The sequence below is a fragment of the Rissa tridactyla genome, chromosome 21 (assembly GCF_028500815.1).
Source record: "Rissa tridactyla isolate bRisTri1 chromosome 21, bRisTri1.patW.cur.20221130, whole genome shotgun sequence".
In the NCBI taxonomy this organism is placed as follows: Eukaryota; Metazoa; Chordata; class Aves; order Charadriiformes; family Laridae; genus Rissa; species Rissa tridactyla.
This window is the reverse complement of record NC_071486.1, coordinates 6640720-6663044: the sequence shown is the minus strand read 5'-3', so window position 1 is coordinate 6663044 and position 22325 is coordinate 6640720. Positions and strand designations below refer to the sequence as shown.

The window sequence follows — 22325 nt, the reverse complement described above, 5'->3', positions numbered from 1 at the left end:
CACGCGACAGCACTGCGGGGGGCAGACGCCGAGCGACGGCAGCCACCCACAGCTGCTCCCCACCTCTTGGACTCCGAAGAAATCTGCTTTCTTCTGACACCGAAAGCTTTGGTTCCCACCGGAACAGACGCCGGCCATCCCCACCCGGGCTGTTTGGGTCCTGGCTCCACACGCACCGGCCCAACTCCACGCATTTTCTTAAGCAATTTGCACATCTTAAAAATAAAATCCTTTATTGATAATATGAATGTTTAACATGTTTAATGCCATCAGCTATAAAAATGATTAAAGACTTCAGCTTGGTACATTTGGCTTTACAAATTTACAAGTGTTAATGAATTAATACTAGTGTATACATTTTGCACTTCATTATACTCCATTAGCCAGTGACAAACTCTGCAACAACGTCTGCTTATAACAAGTGTGAGTTATAGAAGAAATATTTAGTTGCTTCCACACAGAATCTACATCAACAGTTAAATACTAACTCTAAATGTCTTACTGAATTAGTTGGATCCATTTTAGTATCTTGTGCTTAGTTTCTCTCAGAAGATAGGCTACTAGCAAAAATACATTCTTTTGCATACCCCTTCCCATATTATACTTTAGAAGAAACAGTACTCAGTGCATTTCCTAATAGACTTCATCATAGTATCTCTCTCTCTATAGAGCTATTGATAAAGAAAGGGGATAATACCGTTTAGATTAATGTAAAAGCAAAGAAACACGTTAAAGCAGTGTATACAAAAGCCTCACTTTTGAATCCGAAGCGATACGTGGGCCAAAATCCATCTGCCCACCAGTTTTCACAAGTACTCTCATCAAGAGGAAAAATCTGCTGTGGATACTTAAAAAAGTAATAAATGTGCTTCCAAAAGAGTCGCTGCCCATTTATCTCTAGGCTACCTGTCTCCCTGCTGTCAGTGCGCGGCCCGTCCCACCGGATTAGGAACGGCAGCACACAAACCCACAGTTTAAGAGGCTGCTAAAAGGCCTGTGAAAGCCTCTGGTGCCAGCCTGAGCAGCGGGCAGGGCGGTGGGGGACGGGGAGCAGGGCACCGCCGCCGACAGCCACCGCGAAGCAGCACACGAGCTCTGGTGTCCCGCAGGAGGAGGCTCAAGGCCAGAGGGAAGCCATCGGGGCGTGTACGGCAGCGCGTCCCCCAGCTGCGCGGGGAGCTCTCCGACAACGACGGTGGATGTATTTTGTCTAATTAAATATTGAGAAAGGACGCAGGAGAAGGCGTCCGGCAGTGGGAAGCTCTGTGTAAACGCGACACTGCTGCCGAGGGAAAGGCCGAACACTGACTGACACTCAGCAAGTCCGGTGTCTAAATTTAGGATCAGTTCACCTACAACCACCGAGATAATGAACTCCGGGGTGTGCTCAGCCTCTGCCGCTGGTCTGCGGTGGGTCTGTCTTGCATGTCCCATGGCGGTGACTCAGAACCCAGCCGTGGGGTGCCACTGACCCACGGCAGCACACGCGGTACGGCTGCAGCCAGGACTGCGCTTCTCGTGACCACTGCTTCCCACAGGAATCAGTCGCTTCTCCCCTCCTGGGCCCCAATAATTTTTCACACGCCCGATTTGCCTCCAACTTAGGCAATTCCTCACTCTAAGTGACTTTTTTAAATCTCAATGAATTCCCACATTTTCTTCATAATAGGCAGAACATCAAGAATAGATAAAGATTTTCCTAATCCATTGTGTATTTAATATGTACGTGTGTGAAACTACTTACACATACACTCAATTACACACAGCAGTAACAATTTGGTTCCGTGTTTGCAGCCAAGGAAAGCCAGCAAGATCCCGTAGCCAACTAGGGAGTAAAATCCAGGTCAGCTGGACACAACCGATACAGATGAGGAACAAAATTATTGCTCTTGTTTATAGCAGAAGATCCCATGTTACTGTTGCAAAAAACGTGTATCATACGGACTAGTGATTTTTTTCAAGTAATAGTGAGATCTTTGTCAAGTAATAGCAAGATCCTTTTCTCAGAAGTTCTACACACAACAGTAGAATGCTTGAAGAGCTTGAAAATTCAAGGTGACCCACCAGCAACCAGAGTTTAGCCGCTTAAAGCACAGGGGCATCTCTGCAGAACGTGTTACAGGAAAGCAAAAAGAACTACACGGGCAATGAACACTGAGAGAGAAGTAATCTGGATTGTATTTTGGCTACATTTTACCCCAAGAACTTCTGTACGCTTCCTCAGGTAGCTAGGAGCTATGTGCTAAGCGTGGCTGGCTGCGTCAGCCCGGTGGTCACCTTACAGAATTTGTAGCACATTTGCTAACTTATTTTAGCAAATGGAAAGAATTAAAACCAGTGTTGGTTTCAACATTCATGACTCACAGAAGAATTTGTTTCTGCAGCTAGCTGGTCCCCCTCCTCACCTTTTTCAGAGAATCACATTCATATTGCAGGCTTAGTTCAGGCACTTTTTATAAAATGTTCATCTGGAGTAAAAAGTCTGCAAAAGTTATTTCTGCATAATTTAAAAGTAGCATTTCAGTCCCATTAGAGTCTGATAGTTAGGTCCCACCACGTGATTATGGTTCTTGTTATCTCTAATGATTTGACTGTTGCCACGAGACATTTTGAGGCTACTGTATAGCTGTAGTTAAGGTTTCTTCATAAACAAAAATATTTTCCTACCTATTAAAAAAGAAAAAAATATACTAAATGCTTTATACAGACAGAATCTGCTACTATGGAAATAAATAACATGGAGTGGAAAAACAGTGTCTTAGCCCTAGGATGCTAAGCCATGGAATGTCACATTCCCATGTTCTGGAGACTAGCTGCTGGTCGGCAGGAGTATCTCAATGTCTTTGCCGTTGGACACTACGGTGGTGGTAGAGCAGCTACTTGCCATGTCCATGGGGGCCCCCAGCGAGGAGGCCTGGGAAGAGGTTTTGGTTAGTGGAGCAGGAGCAGCAGGTGACTGAGCGAGGCCGGGTTTCTTTGGAGGAATGGGTGGAGGGTTCCCTCTTTCTGCTCTAGGAATGGTCGGTGACTTAATTCCAGGAGACAGCGGGCTTAGTGGACTGGAAACCTTGCCAGGGCTTGGAGAGTGACCAGATTCGTTTTTGGGACTCACAGCATTTGCCAGATTTCGATAGTCCGTGCCAAAGGGTGAGCTGTTAGGGGAGACAGGTTTAATAGGTCCCTGCTGGCTGGTAAATCTGGAGAGGACCTGAGTGACCGTATTGCGGGCCAGCTGCTTGGCGGCAGAATTATCTGCTAGGGTAGGGGACAAATCCCGTGATGGCGGGCTCTGCAGACCACTCGACTGATGGTCCTGTTCAGCTTGAGACTGAAACTTGTGCCGAGCTGCATGGAAACGTTGATTGATCCCCACCTGGTAGGATGACTGGTAACCAGGGCTGCTTGCTGAAGCTCCCACTAGGCGTTTAGTCAGAACTGGTGAGGAGCAGGGAGAAGGTGTTAGAGAGGAGGCAGCCGTGCCACTGGGAGACAGGGAGACCCCACTAGAAGGGACCTGAGACAACGGATGCACCGGTGACTCCGTTCTTACAGGAGAACTTCCATTCTCAACTGCATTTTCTGGGGCAGCTCCAGCAGATTTCTCCTTTTGAACTTGGTTCTCTGCTGCGTTTGTCTGCAGCAGCTCACTGCCCGTCTGCCTGTCTGTATCACAATGCCCATTGGATTTTGCATAGGAATGAGTAGGTGTAGTGGGGCTGGGATGCACGGTATGCACAGCTTTGCTTGCGCTGGCAGGATTTGCTCGGTCTGCCTGCAGACACTCTGTCTGGCAAGACACAGACTTCACTGGGGGACTGTCAGTTGTAACACCTCTGGACATCACCGAGGGGCTCGGCTGCAAGGGCTCAGTAGGACAGTGCTCCTGGCGAGAAGCCTCCAGCTCTTGCAGGGCTTTCTTCAGACATTCCACCTCTTCTTTGAGTGCTTTTGTACGGTTTTCTTCTCTGTTCAGCTTGGCTTTCAGCTGTTCTCTTTCAATGTCAAACTCTGAGAGCTGCTTTTCTACTTGTGCTTCCATCTGTAAACCCCGCTTCCTCTTGGATGCCAGCTCCTCTTCCAGTTTACTCACCTTACTCTTCTCTTTTTCCAGTTTCAAGCTCAATTCTGCTGTCTTCTGCCCCTCTTCAGCTGCTTTGGCAGTGGCTTTCTTGCACTCCACTACAAGCATGGAAGACAGTTGCTTGTGGCGTGCCCTTTCCTCCTCCAGCTGGCTTGACAGCTTCTTCTGTTCTTTTTCAAACTTTTTCACTTGGGATTTTTCAAACTCCAGCTGGAAGGTAAGAACAAAAAGACTGTAAGGGAACCACAAAACCCCCCGAAAGTAACTAAGCATAATGCCCCAAAAGGGAACCGGGTTGCTATGTATCTTGGAGAAATTTCCCAGTAAAAGATGGCAATGGCTAAGAAAGAGGTTCTTGCTCCACGTATCTGCAAGACAGCCTTGTATGACTCAGGTTGCACATATTAAGAATTATTACTTACTAGTAGTTATACGAAATTCAATTAACCTTTCCTGAGATACACACCCAGTCTGCCATGCGCTGACTGAACGGGCGAGCTGGAGCTAAGCTTCCTTCCACCTCATTTACTACTTTGTCGCTTTGCCTTTTAAAGGCATTTAGACTTTAAAATGCTGATGTGTTATGTATGTTTAATAAAGTCTACAGCGCTTGAGTAACAGAAAACAGTAGCTTAAATATTTATTATCATCTCTGAATATCCCCCCCAGGAGACCTTTCATGACTTATCCTGAATTTTGAGTACTAGAGAGCCCTATCATTTGTAAGTGCAGTCCAGTTCTCAAGAACTCAGATTTCAGGCTGAAGTAAGATTCCAATGCACTGTATTGCCTATTAATAGCTTTCTGCACTGCTCAGCTACCAAAACAGCCCCAAAAATGAAGGTTGTTTTTCATATTGAAATGAAAAAAGCTAGCAGCGCCTTACAGAGGAGGGAGGTCCCTTCCTGCTCTTTCAACACGAAGGTGCAATTAGACATCACTACCGAGTTCACCACCCAGGAGCCCGGGGTTTCCGTGGGCTGGGTAATTACCAGCCACCAAAGCGCACCTGCTGGGTGAGCCGCTCCCGCTCCTTCTCCAGCATGTAGGTAACATCGTCCCCCTCCGCCGTGTCCTGGGCGTGCCGCTGCCGCTCCTCCTCCAGGTCCAGTATCACCTGCCAAACAAACACCCGTCAATGCCCAGGCACACCTACAAGCAGGGAGAGATCAGTGCCTTCACACATGGTCCAACGCCTAATGACATGGGAGAGCAACGACTGCAGCCTCAGACATCCAAATTCAACTCCAAAAATCCGGTAAAAGCAGCTTTTGGACAAGTTATGATACTATGTTATCATATGGTATCGTTGAGTCAGTTTGCAAAAAGTTAGGAAAACCTCACACTGGATGTATCTTCATTTTATTATTAAATATCTAAATTGCATGCTTTTCCTCCAGACCGCAGAACAGCCTTGAGACTTTCACGTTATCCATCCTTGGTTGGATGGTGCCCTCACCAGAATTTCCTGGCAGGACCGTCAATATAAACACCAGCGGGAGCAGCGGCACTGCCCCAGAGACCGTGCATCCCGGGGACACGGGGCACTAACAATTACAAGAGGATCCTCGCGACAGTTTCAGCGGTAATTCACATACGGGCTTCTCCCCCAGTTTCTTACAGGAGATTTGAGGACTGCAGTGCAAAGTTTATTTTCAAGAACATGAATTTGTTCTTCCACTTAAGAACAAGATGAGCTCTTGAAATGAAACTGCTTGCCATAAGGACCCAGTTAAGGAGCTCCTTCAGCTTTAACACTGAATTACAAGAATAATTGAAATTCTATTAACTCAACAAAAAAGCCAGAATACAAACTTCCCAAGGGACTCTGCTGTATCTCACCACCAAAGCTCCAGGCTTTCCCAGCACGTGCTCACCATGAATTTAGCAGCTCCTTATAGTCTTCCTGAAATCTAAGCTTCCAAACAATGCTTAAATATTTTTAAGTACACAAGGAACCTTTTTACAGAAGGACACAGGAAGGACAGAAGAAGGGGAAAAAATATCTGATTGTAATAGCATGATTTAGCTTGATGCTTGGCCGAACAGTGAAACACAGCCTTGCCGTTACTTCCAGTGTCTTCAAGGGCAAACCGAAAGCTGGGATACCCCCGGCTGCCCACCCTAAGCCCGGTGTCTGTCATGTAAGAGTCAAGCCGGCTGGTTGCTTATGTCATATGAAGGTTTCTGCGATGGAAATGCTTCGGATTGTCTACAGACTGGAAAGAACTTGTTCTACCTTATCCCCATCAAAACAGATTACGGGAAAATAAACTTTAACCCACATGCTGACGAGCAATGAAACAGAGGGCTCAACTTTGAACCTTTTGATTAGGAACAGAATGCAACTACTTGTACTTGAGATCTTTGTACAGGATTTAGCAAGTTTAATCAAAGCAAGAGCGACATACCTGAAAAAAATACAGGATGGTACTGGCCCAATGCCCAACAGGCACTAGCCAAAAGTACACCTAGATCTGACATTGTAAAAGATACTTCTTCGACACCAGTGTCATGGCATCACCGTCAGTCTGCCACTGACGCAAGCAAAAGCAAAAATGCCAGCTATTTTTTAAGATGGAGAAGAAATACGTGGAGAGGTTAAGATAAAGTGCTGCAATGCAAGTGACTGCAGGGATGCTTCAGAGAGCTCCCCCCAGCTGGAGATTCCAGTGATGTACTCTTGGGCAATTATCCTCTGCCCTGACTACATAGCAGGGACAAATAATATAATCATTTTGACTTGTTTAAATTTACTGCAAGAGAAAACAAACATGTAAACATGTTTTTTTAAAAAGCTAACTAGATTTATAAAAAGAATACGTTGCAGCAAGGCTCCAGGAAGCAGAGTTCACCGGACTCTTGCCTTCAGACTCGCGTGCAGCTTTCTGGTTTGCCCAGAGGAGCAAACCTCCGCGGAAAGACAGTCTGAGACGTGGACCAAGCAATTCATTGGTGTCAACATCAGTTAAAGCTACACATGAAGAGTAATAGGTGCTTTAATAAAGAGGCCAAATAGCATGAAAAATAGTTTTGGTCATGCCATACTTTCTTAGGAAAGCACATGGAGGTGCACTCCCACAAGTACCTGGTACCAGCTCTTCGATAGAGAGATGAGTCACGAGCAGAACAGCGACGCGTCTGCTCAGAATTCAGTCTGCCAGAAATCCTTTCTTACATTTTGGCAAGCACTATACCTCCCAGCTGTGAATAAGCTAGTTCCTTTTTTGTGTGTCCTAACAAAAACATCTTGCATATAATTCAAATTTTGGAATTACAATTAATAAGCTTACCAGCTGCACCGTATTGAGTGAGAAGTTTAAACAAAGATGCAAAGTCCTCTCAGTTACCAAAACTCAAGGCTTTTAAGTGTTTTTGCTGAAGTCAAAGTATTATCAAAATGCAACCGTTAACTTCTGCACATCTTATTTGAAGCAAAACCTACCTTTCTGTGTCTGCTTTCCGCAGCAGCTAGTTGGGATAACATTCTTTCTTGCATATTCTTGCAATGTTTCATCACCACTTTCAAAATAGATAAGGGATTGGAGCATACTGGTTGCTTTTCACCGTGATTTCCCTCTTTCAGGGTCTCAAAATCTCTCTGCAATGCCATTAATGGATCACTGATGTTGTACTTCCCATAGCGTTCCTCAATGAATGTGTCTCTATGCTGGGCCTGCAACACAAAAACAAATTTGCATTTCAATATACTTAAAATAGAAAACTAGCTGAAGAAGAAAGTAATTTGTAGTTAATATTCCTCTACCCCAGTTTTCCACTTAGAGATAGAGAGATCTTAACACAGTCTGATTCATATCCTGTTATCTGCTAAGAATAAGAGTAGTCAGGCAGGAAAACACTCAAGCGCGTCATGTTAAAGGTCCTTGGTTAACAGACAAAAGAGAGACAGTACTTCATACGACAAATGGGTCAAGCGATCTACCTGCTCAACAGCACCTCCGGGACCTCCAAAGCCCACCTGGACCTTGGCACTTCTGATCAAGCCGACCAGAAGGGGACAAACACCATGTTTTTCACATGCTAGGCGCACATACAGCTCCTCTAATGGCAGGCTCTCATCAAGTTAAAACTATGGAAAGTTAAGTGTACAGTGAGGACAATAATCCTTCGATCATCAGAAGGGATTTTTAAGCAGTTAACATTTAAAGTTTCAGCTAGGCTCCACGCTAATAAAAATGCTCATTAATACATTTAAAATGGGCAAAAGTCGATAGTCCCCCTCTAATAAAGACAATAAAATGTAAAAGGATCAAATATATGCAAGTGAACCCAGGTCTCGCAGGCTGAATTAGCGCCGCACAGCTGGATGTCCCCCCTGCTTCACAGCCCCTCCTAGAAGCCACCTGCTCCCCAGCTAAGATAAACTTGAGTCTTGAAAAGATTTGCAAAAACCACTTGTATTTCCACAGCTGGAACACAAAATGCATACGTACTGTTCACAGGCACTCTGAAAAGTGGGGGGGGGGGTTATATGAAGCATGTGCTCCATTAATTTCTCACTGATCTCTCCCCAGTTGAACAGTGTCTTTTAACAAAGCAAACTAGAAACAAAGGAAAGTCTTACTTAAAAACACAGCATCGCCCCAAAATCGCCAGCCTGCTGGCATCCGCATACCCCAGCTACCTGCTATCTACAGCCGTGACTTACATTCCACAACCGTGCGAAAGGAGAGAAGGTAAGTACCAATTCTTGCTCAACTAAAGATTTAATCATTTACTGTCCTACTGGTGGAAGAGTAGTTGTGTGGTTTTCTCAACTATGTCACCATCAAAGAATTTCATGTTGAGCAATTACAGTTTTATTCTTGCAATAGCCTATAAATCCGTAAATTGTTAATAAAATCCTTAATGTTCTCATCCAGACTAAACAAAGTTTAGTTTCTCAAGCAGCAAGATAGGAATGACTAGGTTTCGTTTGGTGACATGAAAGAATTAAGGAAACTCACACGTACAAGGCTTTGTATTTACAATGTTTAGATTCAGCCATTCCAGCCAGCGACCACGGGCTGTCACCCATTCCTTACGGGACTGCTTGAGGACATCTTTTACATAGGAAAGACTGAGTCTGGCTATAATGAAAAGACAACTTGGAAGCCAGTATTTATTGGCACGCTTGTTTCCTGATGTGGCGGTAAACTGTATGGAAACTGTGAACCCTCCCCTCGAGCCCAGCAGAGCCGCAGTGCTGCTCTGGCCACCACCCCACGCGCGGCTGGGACAGACACACCGAAAGAGGAAAGCAAACTGCTGTAACTGCGCTTTACAGCTCGGGGGACCGACAGACAAACAATAAAGCTTTGCTTTATTCAAACAGCTGATGAGATTTGCTGGCCCTGCCTATATTCTAAGATGCAACCATGTGATTAGCACAAAAAGAAATTAATAAAAGTGAATCTCTGCTCTTAAAGGCAGAAGTGTATGCATTATCTTGACAAGAGGCATAAAAAAACCAAAACAAAATACATTTTCCCCCCCCCCCCATCTCCTCCACGACCGAACCTAATTAGGGACATTTGTCCCACGATACTGGTTTGGCGTTGTATTGTAACCCTTGCAGTAAACAAATACAGAGGAACAGCTCACGCTCACAAATACCCCTCCCTCTTTATCAGTAACATCCATCAGGAACAGTGGATACCTTTGATCAGAGCTTAAGATATTGTTCTAACTTTACATAAAAAAAAAAAAAAAGGAAGGAAAAGATCAGCCCTGGAAATGGGAGGGCGGCCCTGGATAATGACCTGCCCCTGGTTTAATGAATCACAGGAAAAACTACAGGCTTTTCTTTCTTTTTTCTTTTTTTTTTTTTTTTGAGGAACAGTGAATCTTCAGTAATCCTGAAGAATTTATAAAAATGACTCAACCAAACCTCACTACAAGTGTGTAGGGAATTTCTAAGTGACTCAAGCATTAAAAAGTCAGTAAATACAACTCAGGATATTCATCCAGCTGCCCTAACAGCTTTGGCAGATGAGCTGCTCTTCCCTGGAACCAACCCACCCCGGTGCCGCTCACGCTGCAGCCACACGGAGACGCGGGAGAAGCCCCTCGGAAGGTGCTGCCAGCGCTTTTAACAGTGCAAGCAAACGGGGTGGCATTTGACAAGTTTACTTCTGGGCAACTCCTTTCCAATAAAAGTTCAAAGCACAGGATTCAGGTCGCACCCACTCCCTCTAACCTGTGATTTCTTGCAACAGTGAAGGTGTACCAAAAGCCAGGTTTTCCTCGGCTCCCCACAGCGCTGGGCTCTGGACCCTGCTGAATGCAGTGGGGTGGTTTATCTCCTGTCTGGGAAAGAACAAGAAGTTCTTCCTTGCTACTTTGAGCAATTAAGTATTTTCCTGAGCTAGCATGACAAACAGATGAGACTATCATAACATTAATAGCTTTCTGAAGTCCAGCTATTCTTCTTTAATAGCCAGCAGAGCACAAACATTTAATTAAAGTTGTCTAGACTAGGAAAAGCCTTAAACAGGTCATCCTACAACGACCACATCTCCTTTACCAAAACAAATCCAGTGCTTCGGCATTTGGGCCACCATCCACTTGGAAACACAAATATGGGTTTTCAGGCTGCTGCCCGTGACACCTCTTGTGCTATGGGTGCCACTGTCGCCAAAATAATGGGGACAGCTCTTCTAAAATTAAGTCACCGCGCCATAACCTACGCCAGTTAGTTCATACAGGTACGGAGCTGTCACATACACGAGCGGCCTCTCCCCCGGCTCGTGCTCCTCAACTCTTCAGCTCAACAACTTCCACTAACGCTGGAGGTCATGTATAAACATCTCCAATAGTTTTGATTTTGTCCTGTCTGAACTGGAATTCAGCCTTAAATACAGGTTGTGTTCAACTTTCAAAACAGACGCAAGTTGATGACGGATGAGAAATATTCTATTAATGAGCCCAAAAAAATCAACTCAGATCTCACATTCCAGCACCTATTCAAACACACAAATCCACAGGAAATCAAGCTTCAATAATAAGGAAATAAGATTACAAAAAAAGCATTGTTAACTTAGGAGTGGAAAATTTAATCTGTAAAACCAGAGATGACATACATACTTCCAACAACATCAACTGCTCTTTGAAATAAGATGCAATCTTCTGCAATTAGAACATCCTCTAATTTAGCACCTCCGCCTGTATCATTTCAAATATGCAGAATTAAGAACTTCCTATCAAAACGCTCAAACTCCAAAAGCAACTAAATGGACTATTTGGTGGTTTTGAAGACTCTTAATTTGCCCTCCCCCAACAGGAAAAAAGATAACATTAAAGTCTGGGCTGCTCTTAAAAAAAGGAAGCAGCTAGGCACGTTAACTACTCTTAAACACAAAAGTCCTGGCCATCAGAAGAATAAGGCGCAGGCAGAGGGTACCCCTTTATACTGGCCGGCTCTTAGCTCAAGTTAGGGCAATTGACCACTGCCAGGCTGTTTGAAAAGAGATAATTCTGATTTTATGGAGCAGAAGCAGCATCTGACACGACTGAAGAGATGTTTCCTGTGCAGGCAGGCAAAGCAAAGGCTTCACTTTGTAAGGGAAAAGCTACTGTTTCCTCTTGGGATTTCCAGACTGTTTTGGGACAAGTGTTTCCCATAATCTATTTGTGTAATTCTTTTTAATAAAATATTTCCTTTTACTGAAACCTTGTTTATGAGACAGCATTTTCTCTCTGTCTTCAATAATCTTTACAACTTGTTTTACTGGAACATCAAACAGGGAATTTCCAAGACTTGTTTCAAGTATTTTTTTGGACACAAAATAGAATATTACTCTTGCCTGTAATTTCAGAGTTTAGGTTTTAACGCTCGGCACAACACAAACACACTGTTAATTAACTGTAGCTACTGCGTATGCAGTTCGCCAGTCATAATTTGCCCAGAAGTTCCTCCTTTATGTTGCGGAGAGTGGTATAATCTTTAAATAGCTTCTTACTGCCTTGAACTTCCTTATTAGCTTCTCTCCCCAGACACAGCTATTGGGAATAAAGACAAGCTGAGGTCACAGCAATCGCTGACAGCGAGAAGGGAAATGGAGGTGGGGACCACTCGCTTTGCATGAAAATAAGGGTCAAAATGCCGGGGTGGGATTCCGAGTCCGACTTTAGCGCAGCTCCGAAGCAACGCCTAGCAGAGACCCACACAGCAGAAATTACATTGCTCAAATACAGTATCTGTCCTAATTGGCATCATTAGATCAAGTGAACAAACCAGATAAACGGGAGCTACCCAGATTTGCCCACATAAGACCTGCTATCAGCGCCCCGAAAAATACAAGAAATTGTTTGGGGAAACATCAGGCAGCACCAAACTGCAACTTCTTTCCCTGGGAATTTTTGGTCCATAGCATGGAGAGCACAAACCCCAGGATTTATGGGCTTGGCCGCACACAGCCCCACACGTGGCGATGGGACGGCGCCTAATGAGGGACTGCACTTTAAACCCTTAAAACAGGGAACCTGGTGACAACCCAACGGCCATGCCCACACCTCTGCTCCTCACCCAGCCTCCAGCGGGGTATGGGGAAGGTGCAGAGAACCAGTCGTTCTGAAGTTCCTGGCAAACAGTGCTGCTTCAGGCAAGAAATAAAGAAAAAATCCCCAAACTTGCCATAGAAGCTGTAAGAAAAGCCTGCATTCCAGCAGGCCAGCGCCCGTGGGAGCAATGCTACAGCGGAGCTGCTTTACAAGTGATGCAAAAACCCGTGTTGCCCCATCTGTGAAAGATTTACTAGCATCTGCACTAAGGTTTTATATTACTGAACTTTTTTTATTTAAACAAGAGGTAGACTCTTAGTTTTTGAAACTGCACTGCAAACTTAATTTCTAAATCCACTGACAAATGAACACTTAATTTTTCAATGCATTAATACTGCTTTATAGAGTGAATCACCGAATTCAGAAGCAAAGCAATGAATACCAGCTCCCAGTCATTAACACAAAATAGATAGTGTCTATTCCAGTGTAAATTGCCTGAGGCCTTATTAACATAAAAGAATGAGCCAGAAAGCTGCTTCCTGTTTTCTAGAAGTAAACAGAATTTCATTTCTAATGTATGGAAAATTCTCATTTGAAGAACAGGGGGCAGGGAACAGCGTGTTCTAACATAGCGATAGAGACCTATTTAAATATTGAATTGTTTCCAGTCATGGTGTGCTATTTTAGAAGACTAACCTGTGGATCACACATCCAATCCTCCTACATGGCAATAAGGACTGAGAATCCAGCCCTCAGTATTAGGCAACTCTCTGACAGCATCTGTTTTTTTGGATGATTTAAATATCATTGTAACTACAGGAAAAGGAGCACAATAAGAAGTGAGACTTAAGGTCTGTTCTGAGAACACTGAGATTTATGTAGTGGACAGGAAGCTACTTTTAGGCCAAAAAAAAAAAGAAAAAACTTTTTTTCAAAGAGGCTTTAAAATAGAGGAAGCAAACTGAATCTGACATACAGTGAATTTGTTCACTTAATCCTTTATACTACTATCTTGTGTTTGAATCTAAGTAACATTGCAATTTGAAATGGACGTCAAAAGTCAAGTCCAGGTTCCCTGCAAATGCAGAGGGAGAGATGACAGTCCCTGTCACAAACACCCACTACTCAATTAAGAGCAATACACAAGAAAAAAGTAAACCACAGAAAAAACACAGCGAAGGAGAGAAGCCAGCAAGGGCAAGTCGTAATATGGTAGAGGCGTCGATTAGAGGTGACCTAACAATTGCTCTTTCTAATAGGAACGTGAGCCCCAGAGAAATAAAGCCGGGGAGGGAGAGCCCCTCTCCCAGCTGCAGAGGGGAGATGCTCCCTCCGGGCAGGGCAGAGACTCCCCGGCAGAATCCCCTGGCACGGAAGAGAGGGGAAAGATCTGGGGAGGGGAAGCAAAGGGAGGAAAGGGAAGGAGCAAATCAAGCCAGCAGTCTCTGGAAAGCCAGGCTCAGAAGCTCGATTTTGGCCCAGTGAGAAATGGGGACAGTGCCAGCCAACGAGCGGCCTGGTATCATGAGAGAGAAGAAAACTATTTTAGGCTTTGTCATCTGCACGCAGGGATTCTCTCTGCTAAATGCCAGATGCTAAATGCTTTTCTCTGAGCACGCAGGAAGATCAATTATTGCAGACTGTACTATGATCAAATTACAAGTTTACAAATTAAGGTACTTTTTCTCTCTGCAAGTGCTTATTCTTTCCTATAATGTACCAAAGGATCTGCCTCAAACATCCAGAGAGCTCAGAAGCATTTAAATCTGGATTAGAAGTCAAATTAGCCCATGAGGGGAAATGCATTTTTCTTACTAAATGGGAAGAAAAAAGGCAGATAAACCCCTGATTTTTAACCACTGACATCTATGTGTCTAACATAACGCTTCCCCAGCCCAGGGTGTCTCACCCCGTCTCAGTGCACGCCACCACTCGGGGTACCCAACGCATGCAGGGCAAACTAACGCTCTCAGAGTTTCCATCCTTCATTCAGACTTAGAAAGGCAGCATTTTTCTATGTATCCAAACGTGAGTAAACACATTAGGAAGGTGGGTTTTCCTTTAACTACAGTCACACACAATAAAACTATTTCAGCTGGCGAAGCACTGTAAAGCTGTTACCACAGTTACTATCAGTAAACAAAAAGAAAAGCACAGGAAGGCCAGAATTTCCCTAACTGTATATTCCCAATAAACAGGTAAAGCGAGGCTAGGAGTTTTCTGCTTCTGAAACTCTGTCCAGCCACCAGATGAAGCAGTTACAGGACTTTTTTCCCCTTTGCGTTTCGAAGGGGCATTGCAGCCTCTGCCAGCAGGTCGGCGGCTGGCACTGTGGTGTGACAGAGCCCGGCACCGCAGCATCACTCCAGCTGTGGGACACAGCTGGCTCTGGGGGTGTTCCATCTTCCTGTGGGGCAGGGGCTCAGGAGCAAGGCTGCAGGCGGCCAGAGCCAGATCCGATTCCAAGCTTCTACTGCCCTTTCCTGCTACCTTCAGCTCTCCTGGTGTTCTCAAGATGAACCGTTACAGTGTATCCCTTACAGAAGGGGGGGGAAAAGCACTAACCTTTGATTAGTTTCATATTTTATACTATGTAATTATCAAGTATAGGTTAGAATTTCATTTACTTTCCTCTCAGTCATGACTACTTGACAAATTGTGTCAAAGGGTATTCTAACTACATTAATATCCTCATGCAAGAGGGAACTGCAGGTGAAATTTCAACAGAAGAGATAATTGCTTTCTGTTATTAGAAGGCACACGTTAAAAAGCCTTTGGAACGGAGCTGCTGCTTCCTTCCCATCGGTCTCTCCCTGCTCCATTTCATGCATTTCACACTGCAATATTAAACTGATGCTTATTTTGGTAACATATTCTGACCACACCGAATTAGAAGACTGATCCCAGGACAGAGGAGAAATTTGAAGTCTGTTCCAAGAGAGGAGCCCAGCCTTGTACCTGACCGATAGCTTGGAGAGGGTAACAGTACTACTCCAAAATAAAAAGATTGTCTAACTGCAAAAAACAATGAACAATAAACAGATAAGTGTCCCAGCTGTTTTGGAGGAGGATCTCCCTCCACCCCCACAAAAGGTGTTTGTATTTGGAACCAAGCTCCAGAAGCCATTGCTGGAAAACCAAGTCCCCGCAGCGCTCAGATTCACAAGCTGCCACTCCTCTTCTGGAACAGCTCAAAGTTTAAACATTATGAGCAGTGACAGGTCAGCTTGAAAAAGCCTTCAATATTCAACCCTGTCACAACTCATTTCTTCGAAAATCCACCCCTTTCATCACTTATACCACTACTTTTTTTCCCACCTTTCCCACTGAGGCTGAGCGTCAACTACGCATCCTTCAAAAAGCACCAGTATTACATATTACATACTGTCTCGGCTCAACACGCACACACCAAACTGGCCACAGTGCCACAGCCCACACTACCAAGGGAAGCAGAAGTGCAGAGTGAACACCACATACGCTAATGCCACCTTGGTCACGGCTTCCCTGCAGCACGAGCTGTCCCTGCACAGAGAGGTCCCACTGCCCCAGCCCTGCCTGTCCCACCACAAGCACTCACGCAGCCACGACATCACCTGCGCTGACACGGGTCAAAACTCACTTTTCTGACGGGTTAGATTTGGCTGTAATCTGCCTGAATGGGGGGTTAAACTAACGCTTGTGCCAGCCAAGGGAAGGAATAAGCAGTTGAGCCCAGGCCTGTGGCTCTCTGCAGCAGTGCCAGCTTACACTGCCTCAGCACAGCACCCACGGGTGCTTTTTCCTTAGCGTGACGTTATTATGACAAAAAGACTAATCTGTGGTCCCTCCCGGCGAGGAGAATTTCTTCCTTAAGAAGCCCTCCTTGCTAAAGGAGAAAACCAACAGCCTGACAGACCTTTTACATTTCTCATGATAGCAGAAACACTCGGTTCTTTACCAGAAAGGATGAAAGTACATGCATAACACTGTACTTAACACTGAAATGCTTCTTGTAGCCAGCTTTGATAATGAATTCCAAGACACAGAATGATATACAGCATTTATTATCTAATACGGCTGAAATTAAGATGGGATTCTGAACCAGTAATAAATCTTTGCCTCTGAACTTCACCTTGGACGCAAGTGCTTTGCAGAACCTATAGTAGTACTGTTGTCATTTCTGTCTCTTATGGTGGTATTTACAACATACCTTTAAGGCTTCTATGACGAGATCTCTTGCTTCTAATTCTCCCTCAAGAATGCTAAACAGCGTCAGTAGTTCTGGTTTGCTGAGTTTTTCCAGATTCATCCTGAAAACCTGAAAAATGGAACATAGTTTACCAGGTATTTCTTTGTATGTTAAAATCAGTATTCAAAGTTACGATATATAATCCCCATTTAACTTCAGTTTCCAGGTTTTTGGACTGCAAATTGCCCTGGGGAGAAAGGGAAGAATACACAAGGCAAACATTTTCTCTTCATCTTCCAAGACCAGTTGTAGAAAATGCATTTTTCACCTTTTCCCAAGGGGCCATGAACACATGCACACCCAGATGGTGTGGGCAGAACGTACGGGCTAACATGACAGTGTCATATTTACCACGAAGTAGCCAAAATTAATAGGAGAGGGGAAAAAATGGCTACTTAAGCACCATACTACTGTAAATTACACCTCCGGATCACACAGCTGCAAACACCACTGAAACGAGAGTGACGAGCTGTGATGAATGCAGCCCAAACTGGGCCACCTACAGAAACTTAACGGGCACGTTACCATTTCAGTGCTGTGATAGCTTCCTCGGAATGCCATTCTGCATTACTAATGGAGCAGGCCCAAACCACTTTACAAAAATCAATGCCACAAAAAACACACATTTAATTACTATTCTTTCAAACTGTTTCAATATCACCATCTTTATTAAATATAATTTTACTGCCCACATAAGAACAAGATCCATCATCTGGACTGTGCATAACAAAAGCTTTTTCTCCCCCTTCATCTTTGCTGATACACTTAACATTGCCCAGTAATAAGCCCTTTTATTACATTATTTTGTTAACAATGGAAATAATTTCACAGACTAAATCCTTGTCAACTAAATACCCGTTGATGATATAGTCTTGTGCTCTGCACAACAATCAAATATATTTTTCTGAGGAAAACGCTACAGCATGGAGAAGCTACTGAGAAGTATCAAACCCCATTTCATCGGCAAGTAATAAAGGGTTAATTTAGCCTTTACTAGAGAAGCCTATCCAGCTAAAACATGCAACTGAACTCTAATTTTTCTGAAGTCACTGCTACTTTACAACTGATTTGCATAACTGTGCCTTGGAGAATTATGCACAAATGCAAGTTCTGTCTTGTTTATGCCAAAGTAGTTTTCCAGTTGCTGGGAACAGAAAGTTCTGCTTACAGAGCGGAGTAGGTAGCCTCTCAGCAAGAGAAATCAGAAATCTGCTTCGTGCCCCCTCTGCTTAGCAGGCGAGTTTCTCATCCTGCAGTCACGTTCTCACTTCATGCAGCGTTTTACATGAAACTCCATAAAGCAGCAACGTTTCTGACAGACTTTTCTGGCCAGCCCTACCGTTGGCATGGGCTGCTCAGAGAAACTCCAGGGGAGGCGAGCAGGACTGTGCGGGGTATTGCGGCCGTTCCAAAACCCATTTAGCTGGACACCATGGATCTGCCAGCACTGCCTGTGCGTTCCCTACTGCAGATCCACATTTTCAAGAGGAAAATACACGAGCGGAGTGTTTGGCAAACCCGTTCTTATCTGTCATAACTTCAAAAAAGCCTGATCAAGACTTGACACAACAGTCTAATTTAGGAAACTCACTATATAGACTCAAATCACATTTCAGCGGCCTGGGCAGTGCTGGTCACTGATCGGCCAGAGCTACATTGCCGGATCAGCCGACAGACTTCCCAGAGTTGCCCAGGACATGAACCTGAGCATCTCCTGCAGCTTCGGGTACGTCACTGATGGTCCTGTCGCCATGGGCAGCCTGGCTAGCTGAGACCGCATGGAAGGAGCGTGATTTACAACTTGTTCATGTTATACAAAAAGGGAGGGAGTGCAACAGAAGCAGCAAATTAATGCTAAAACATAAAAAAGTAGCCATACATCATGAGAAAAGAGGGGGCCTGGTTTTAGCCTTTAACATTTATGTTCTTATGCTGGTACCTAAGTCTGAGCTGCATCAGTTCCCTGGGAAGGATTTAGATTTGGAACACCCGAACGTCTGCTCAGGAGATGCATAGCTTAATTTCAAAACCATCTCAGTCCTTGCTCAGACTACTTTCACGGGTGCTGAGACTGAATCAGTACTGATGGGAAATAGGAACAACTTTTTTTGCCGGATACTCATCAAGTTATTTTAGTTTTGGGGCATTTTAAGCCAGAACTAAAAAGGAGAAGTTTTCTTTGAGATCTTAGAACAAAGAGTATCATCTAACTCCGTTACCCCAGGACAGTGCATTTTGAACGTGGACTTCAATGTGACCATGTCTGTGCTTTTCTCTGGAAAAGAGATGACGTGGGTGCAGCTGCATCTCTCCATTAGCTACTGAACAGCACACTCAGAGCGAGGACAGCTACTGACTGCAGTTTGGTACTTTAATGCTGTTAGTCTGGGCAGTAATCGTTTCTATTCTATATTCTAAATACTCCCATTGTGACTTGTACTTCACAGTGTTATAGAAATAAGCCATGCTATTCTTAACACGCCTCTATGGCTATAGTCTTTAATCAGCTTAATAACATAAACAAGCCCTGTCTTAAAATATATGGGTAAAAATACTTACAGAAATAAAGAGCAGGAGCCAGTCTGCACAGCAATCATTTATACAACAACAACAGGCAGCATTAAAGATATATAAGTGGCACAGCCTCAGCTTCCTCCTGTGCAACCTGCTGCTACAGAAGACCTTTAACTGCTCTGTTTGCACAGGTTATCCCATGCTGCTGTGGTGACAGACTGGGACCAGATGCTACAAATAAAGTCACTGCCCTAAAAAACCCTCTAAATTACACTTGTATTCTGCACTGATTTACAAGGAACTTTTTAATGCCTCTCAGAGCACACCTGGCAGATACCTCTGAATCTATAACAAACCCAAGCTCTCCCTTTTAGTGTCACTCAATAAAAGGGAGCTGAAAAAATAGGGAAAAAAAAAAGCTCTATTAATTTTACGTTATTATTTTACAGGAACAAGAAGCATCTCTGATCAAAAAGCTAATAAGCATATATCTGAGCTCCTCCTCCCCTATCCAAATCCAAATCCCGGCCCGGCCCTCCAGCGTCACAGGCTCCCGAGCTGACCTTTCCAAGGCTGTTTTCTGGTTACAGGTCCCTGTTCTTCCCTTGTTCCACTTTTTAATAAAAGATCACACCAACCCTATTCAATTACCCACTTCTTTCCCCTGCAAACAGTCCCATTCTGCCAAACAGATCTGTACTCATCAGCTGGGCAACCCGACCTATTATTTCAAAACCTTTAACCAAGAGATAGAGTTTCACAGCATTAGAAACGAGATCTAGAAATACTCAGGATATATTACCCCTCTATACTCACTGAAATTCGCTGACCAGCCCAATCACACAGATCACAAACCGCAAGAACCTCATTATTTAGTCTGATGGTATAAATATTTTCCCTGAGTCTAAGATATACCACCATTTTTGGACAATAAGCAAGAGTTTAGAGCATAAACAAAGATAACTATGCACTGCTTGCCTAAAGGTAAACTCCTTTTTAGCTACACTATGGACCACTAAAGAGTCTCCTCAGCAGACCCATACCTACCTACCCTTGAAAGAGACAAAACTCTTCTTTTGAAAGTTATTTCCCAGTACTTAACTAAACATAAATATCAAGACCAGTTTAAGCATATCTACACCCATGCAAGCTAACAAATCCGGATAAGTTATCTTCGGCATGTGCCACTTCAGGAACAAAAAGAGATAAGCTTCTAGAGCGTGGCAGCTCCTCCGTGCACTGAATCATGCTACGATGATTATGAAACCATTAGAGGTGACATTTCACTTGGGCTCACATACATGTAAGCACAAACCGAGTTAACCAATGCTGCCAGCCCAAGAGAACTTCACCCGCCGACTCCAGCGAAGGTTTGAGTCACTCTGCAGCGGGCAGGACCCAAGAGCAGCCAGAGCACACAGCCCGAGGCGCAGACGGGGAGGTTGTCAACTGGAAGTGTCAAGATCCTCTGCAAGCACTTGGCTCTAAACTCTTCTACTTTAAAAAAAAAAAAGTGAAGAACATAGCTTGTCATTCCTTTTTCCCCTCTGAAGGAGGGTATTTCCTTTCCTCTCATAAGCCATGGTTACAGCTACCCCTATTCAACAATGCCTCTATGTCTATAGTCCTGAATCAGCTTCATTTTTCTTTCCTGTCCCTGAAGAGGAACTGATATTTTCCAGGAGCTTGCACGGGCAGTCGCGTAATTGCATTCATATGAGAACCTAAACTAGTAGTTTGAAAACTCCTGATAGACAAGTTTTTAAAAATGCTGCTGCATGTGTAGCGTGACGTGCGAGTTGTTAAAATAATTACATGAGTTGTTTATATAATAAAAAGCTAACACACACTTTATAATTGTGCATCCACAACGCTGCCTGGCATTGCGTCAGGACTGTAGGAAATTAGGTTGAAAGGAGCAGTGTTTAAATCCCCACCCCTGTATCTCAGAGCTCAAAGGGGAGAGGACAAACCCCCTGCCCAAACCTGCCCACCCCGTTATTTCTTGAAGTATTTGGACGCAGCAAATACACAAAATTCGCGTTCAAAACATCGCTCAAGTCCTTCAACAACCACTGAGCGGGAACTGTCGCTCCTTGAAGGAAAACTGAAACAACCCCGGCGTCCCCCGACCCGTCAGACCCGCCGTGCCCGGGGAATGCGGCGGAGGACGGGCAGGGCCCCAACAGGGGCGGGGGGGGGTAACGACCCACCGACCTGCCCCGGACCGGGGCCCCTCCCGCCACACGATCGGTCACAACGCCGCGGCGACGCCGAGCTCCCGGTAACGCCCCCCCAGCCTCCGCGCTCCCCCCGGCCTCAGCGCCCCCCGGTAACGCCCCCCCAGGCCTCCGCCCGCGGCCGCCCCCGCCCGCAGCAGGGCCCGGCCCGGCCCCGCCACCGCCCCTCTCAGCCCCCGCCGCCCCGCACCTGCCGCGCCCCACCCGCGGCGGCGGTGCCGGGACGGACCGGGCCCGGCCACACACAGGGAGGCCCCACCTGAGCCTCCGGACCGGGGACCGGGCACAGCGCCCCCCCAACACCAACCTGGCCCGCGCCGCCGCCGCCGCCGCCACTACCGCGCCGCTCCGCTCCCCATCCAGCCGCCCCGCCCCTTCGCGCCCGCCCGCTGAGGGACGGCGCTTCCACCAATGAGAGCCGCCGCCTGGCGCGCCCGCGGACCAATCCGCCGCGCGGGAGGCGGGGCGAGGGCGTGGGCCGGGCGGTGGCAGTGGCGACAGCCAATCAGGCGGCGGAACCGGGCCGCGGAGGGCGGGACGGGGGCTGAAAATCCCTTTTGTTCGCGGCGGCGGCGGCAGAGCGAGCGAGCGGCCGTGATTGGCGCGTCACTTCCTCCGCGGGTGGGCGGGGCGGGGGCGTCGCGACGGCGTCGCGACTGTGGGCGGGGCCCGGTGCCCCCACCTCGGCCGGGGCCCTCACCTCTAATCGGGACAGCAGCGAGGGGGGGCACCGCGGAGCCCGGCGCTGGGAGGGGGCCCA

At 45.6% G+C, this 22325-nt stretch overlaps 1 protein-coding gene across 1 annotated transcript; it reads right to left on the bottom strand.

Moving 5' to 3' along the window:
- Nucleotides 1-206: 206 nt before the first annotated feature.
- CTTNBP2NL (CTTNBP2 N-terminal like) lies at nucleotides 207-21950 on the bottom strand. Its single transcript, XM_054181550.1, has 5 exons — nucleotides 21873-21950; nucleotides 16773-16880; nucleotides 7527-7757; nucleotides 5091-5198; nucleotides 207-4291 (listed from the first exon to the last, which is right to left on the bottom strand). Exons 2-5 carry the CDS (start codon nucleotides 16869-16871, stop codon nucleotides 2810-2812), a joined length of 1920 nt encoding a protein of 639 aa, XP_054037525.1. The 5' UTR covers nucleotides 16872-16880; nucleotides 21873-21950; the 3' UTR covers nucleotides 207-2809.
- Nucleotides 21951-22325: the final 375 nt, after the last annotated feature.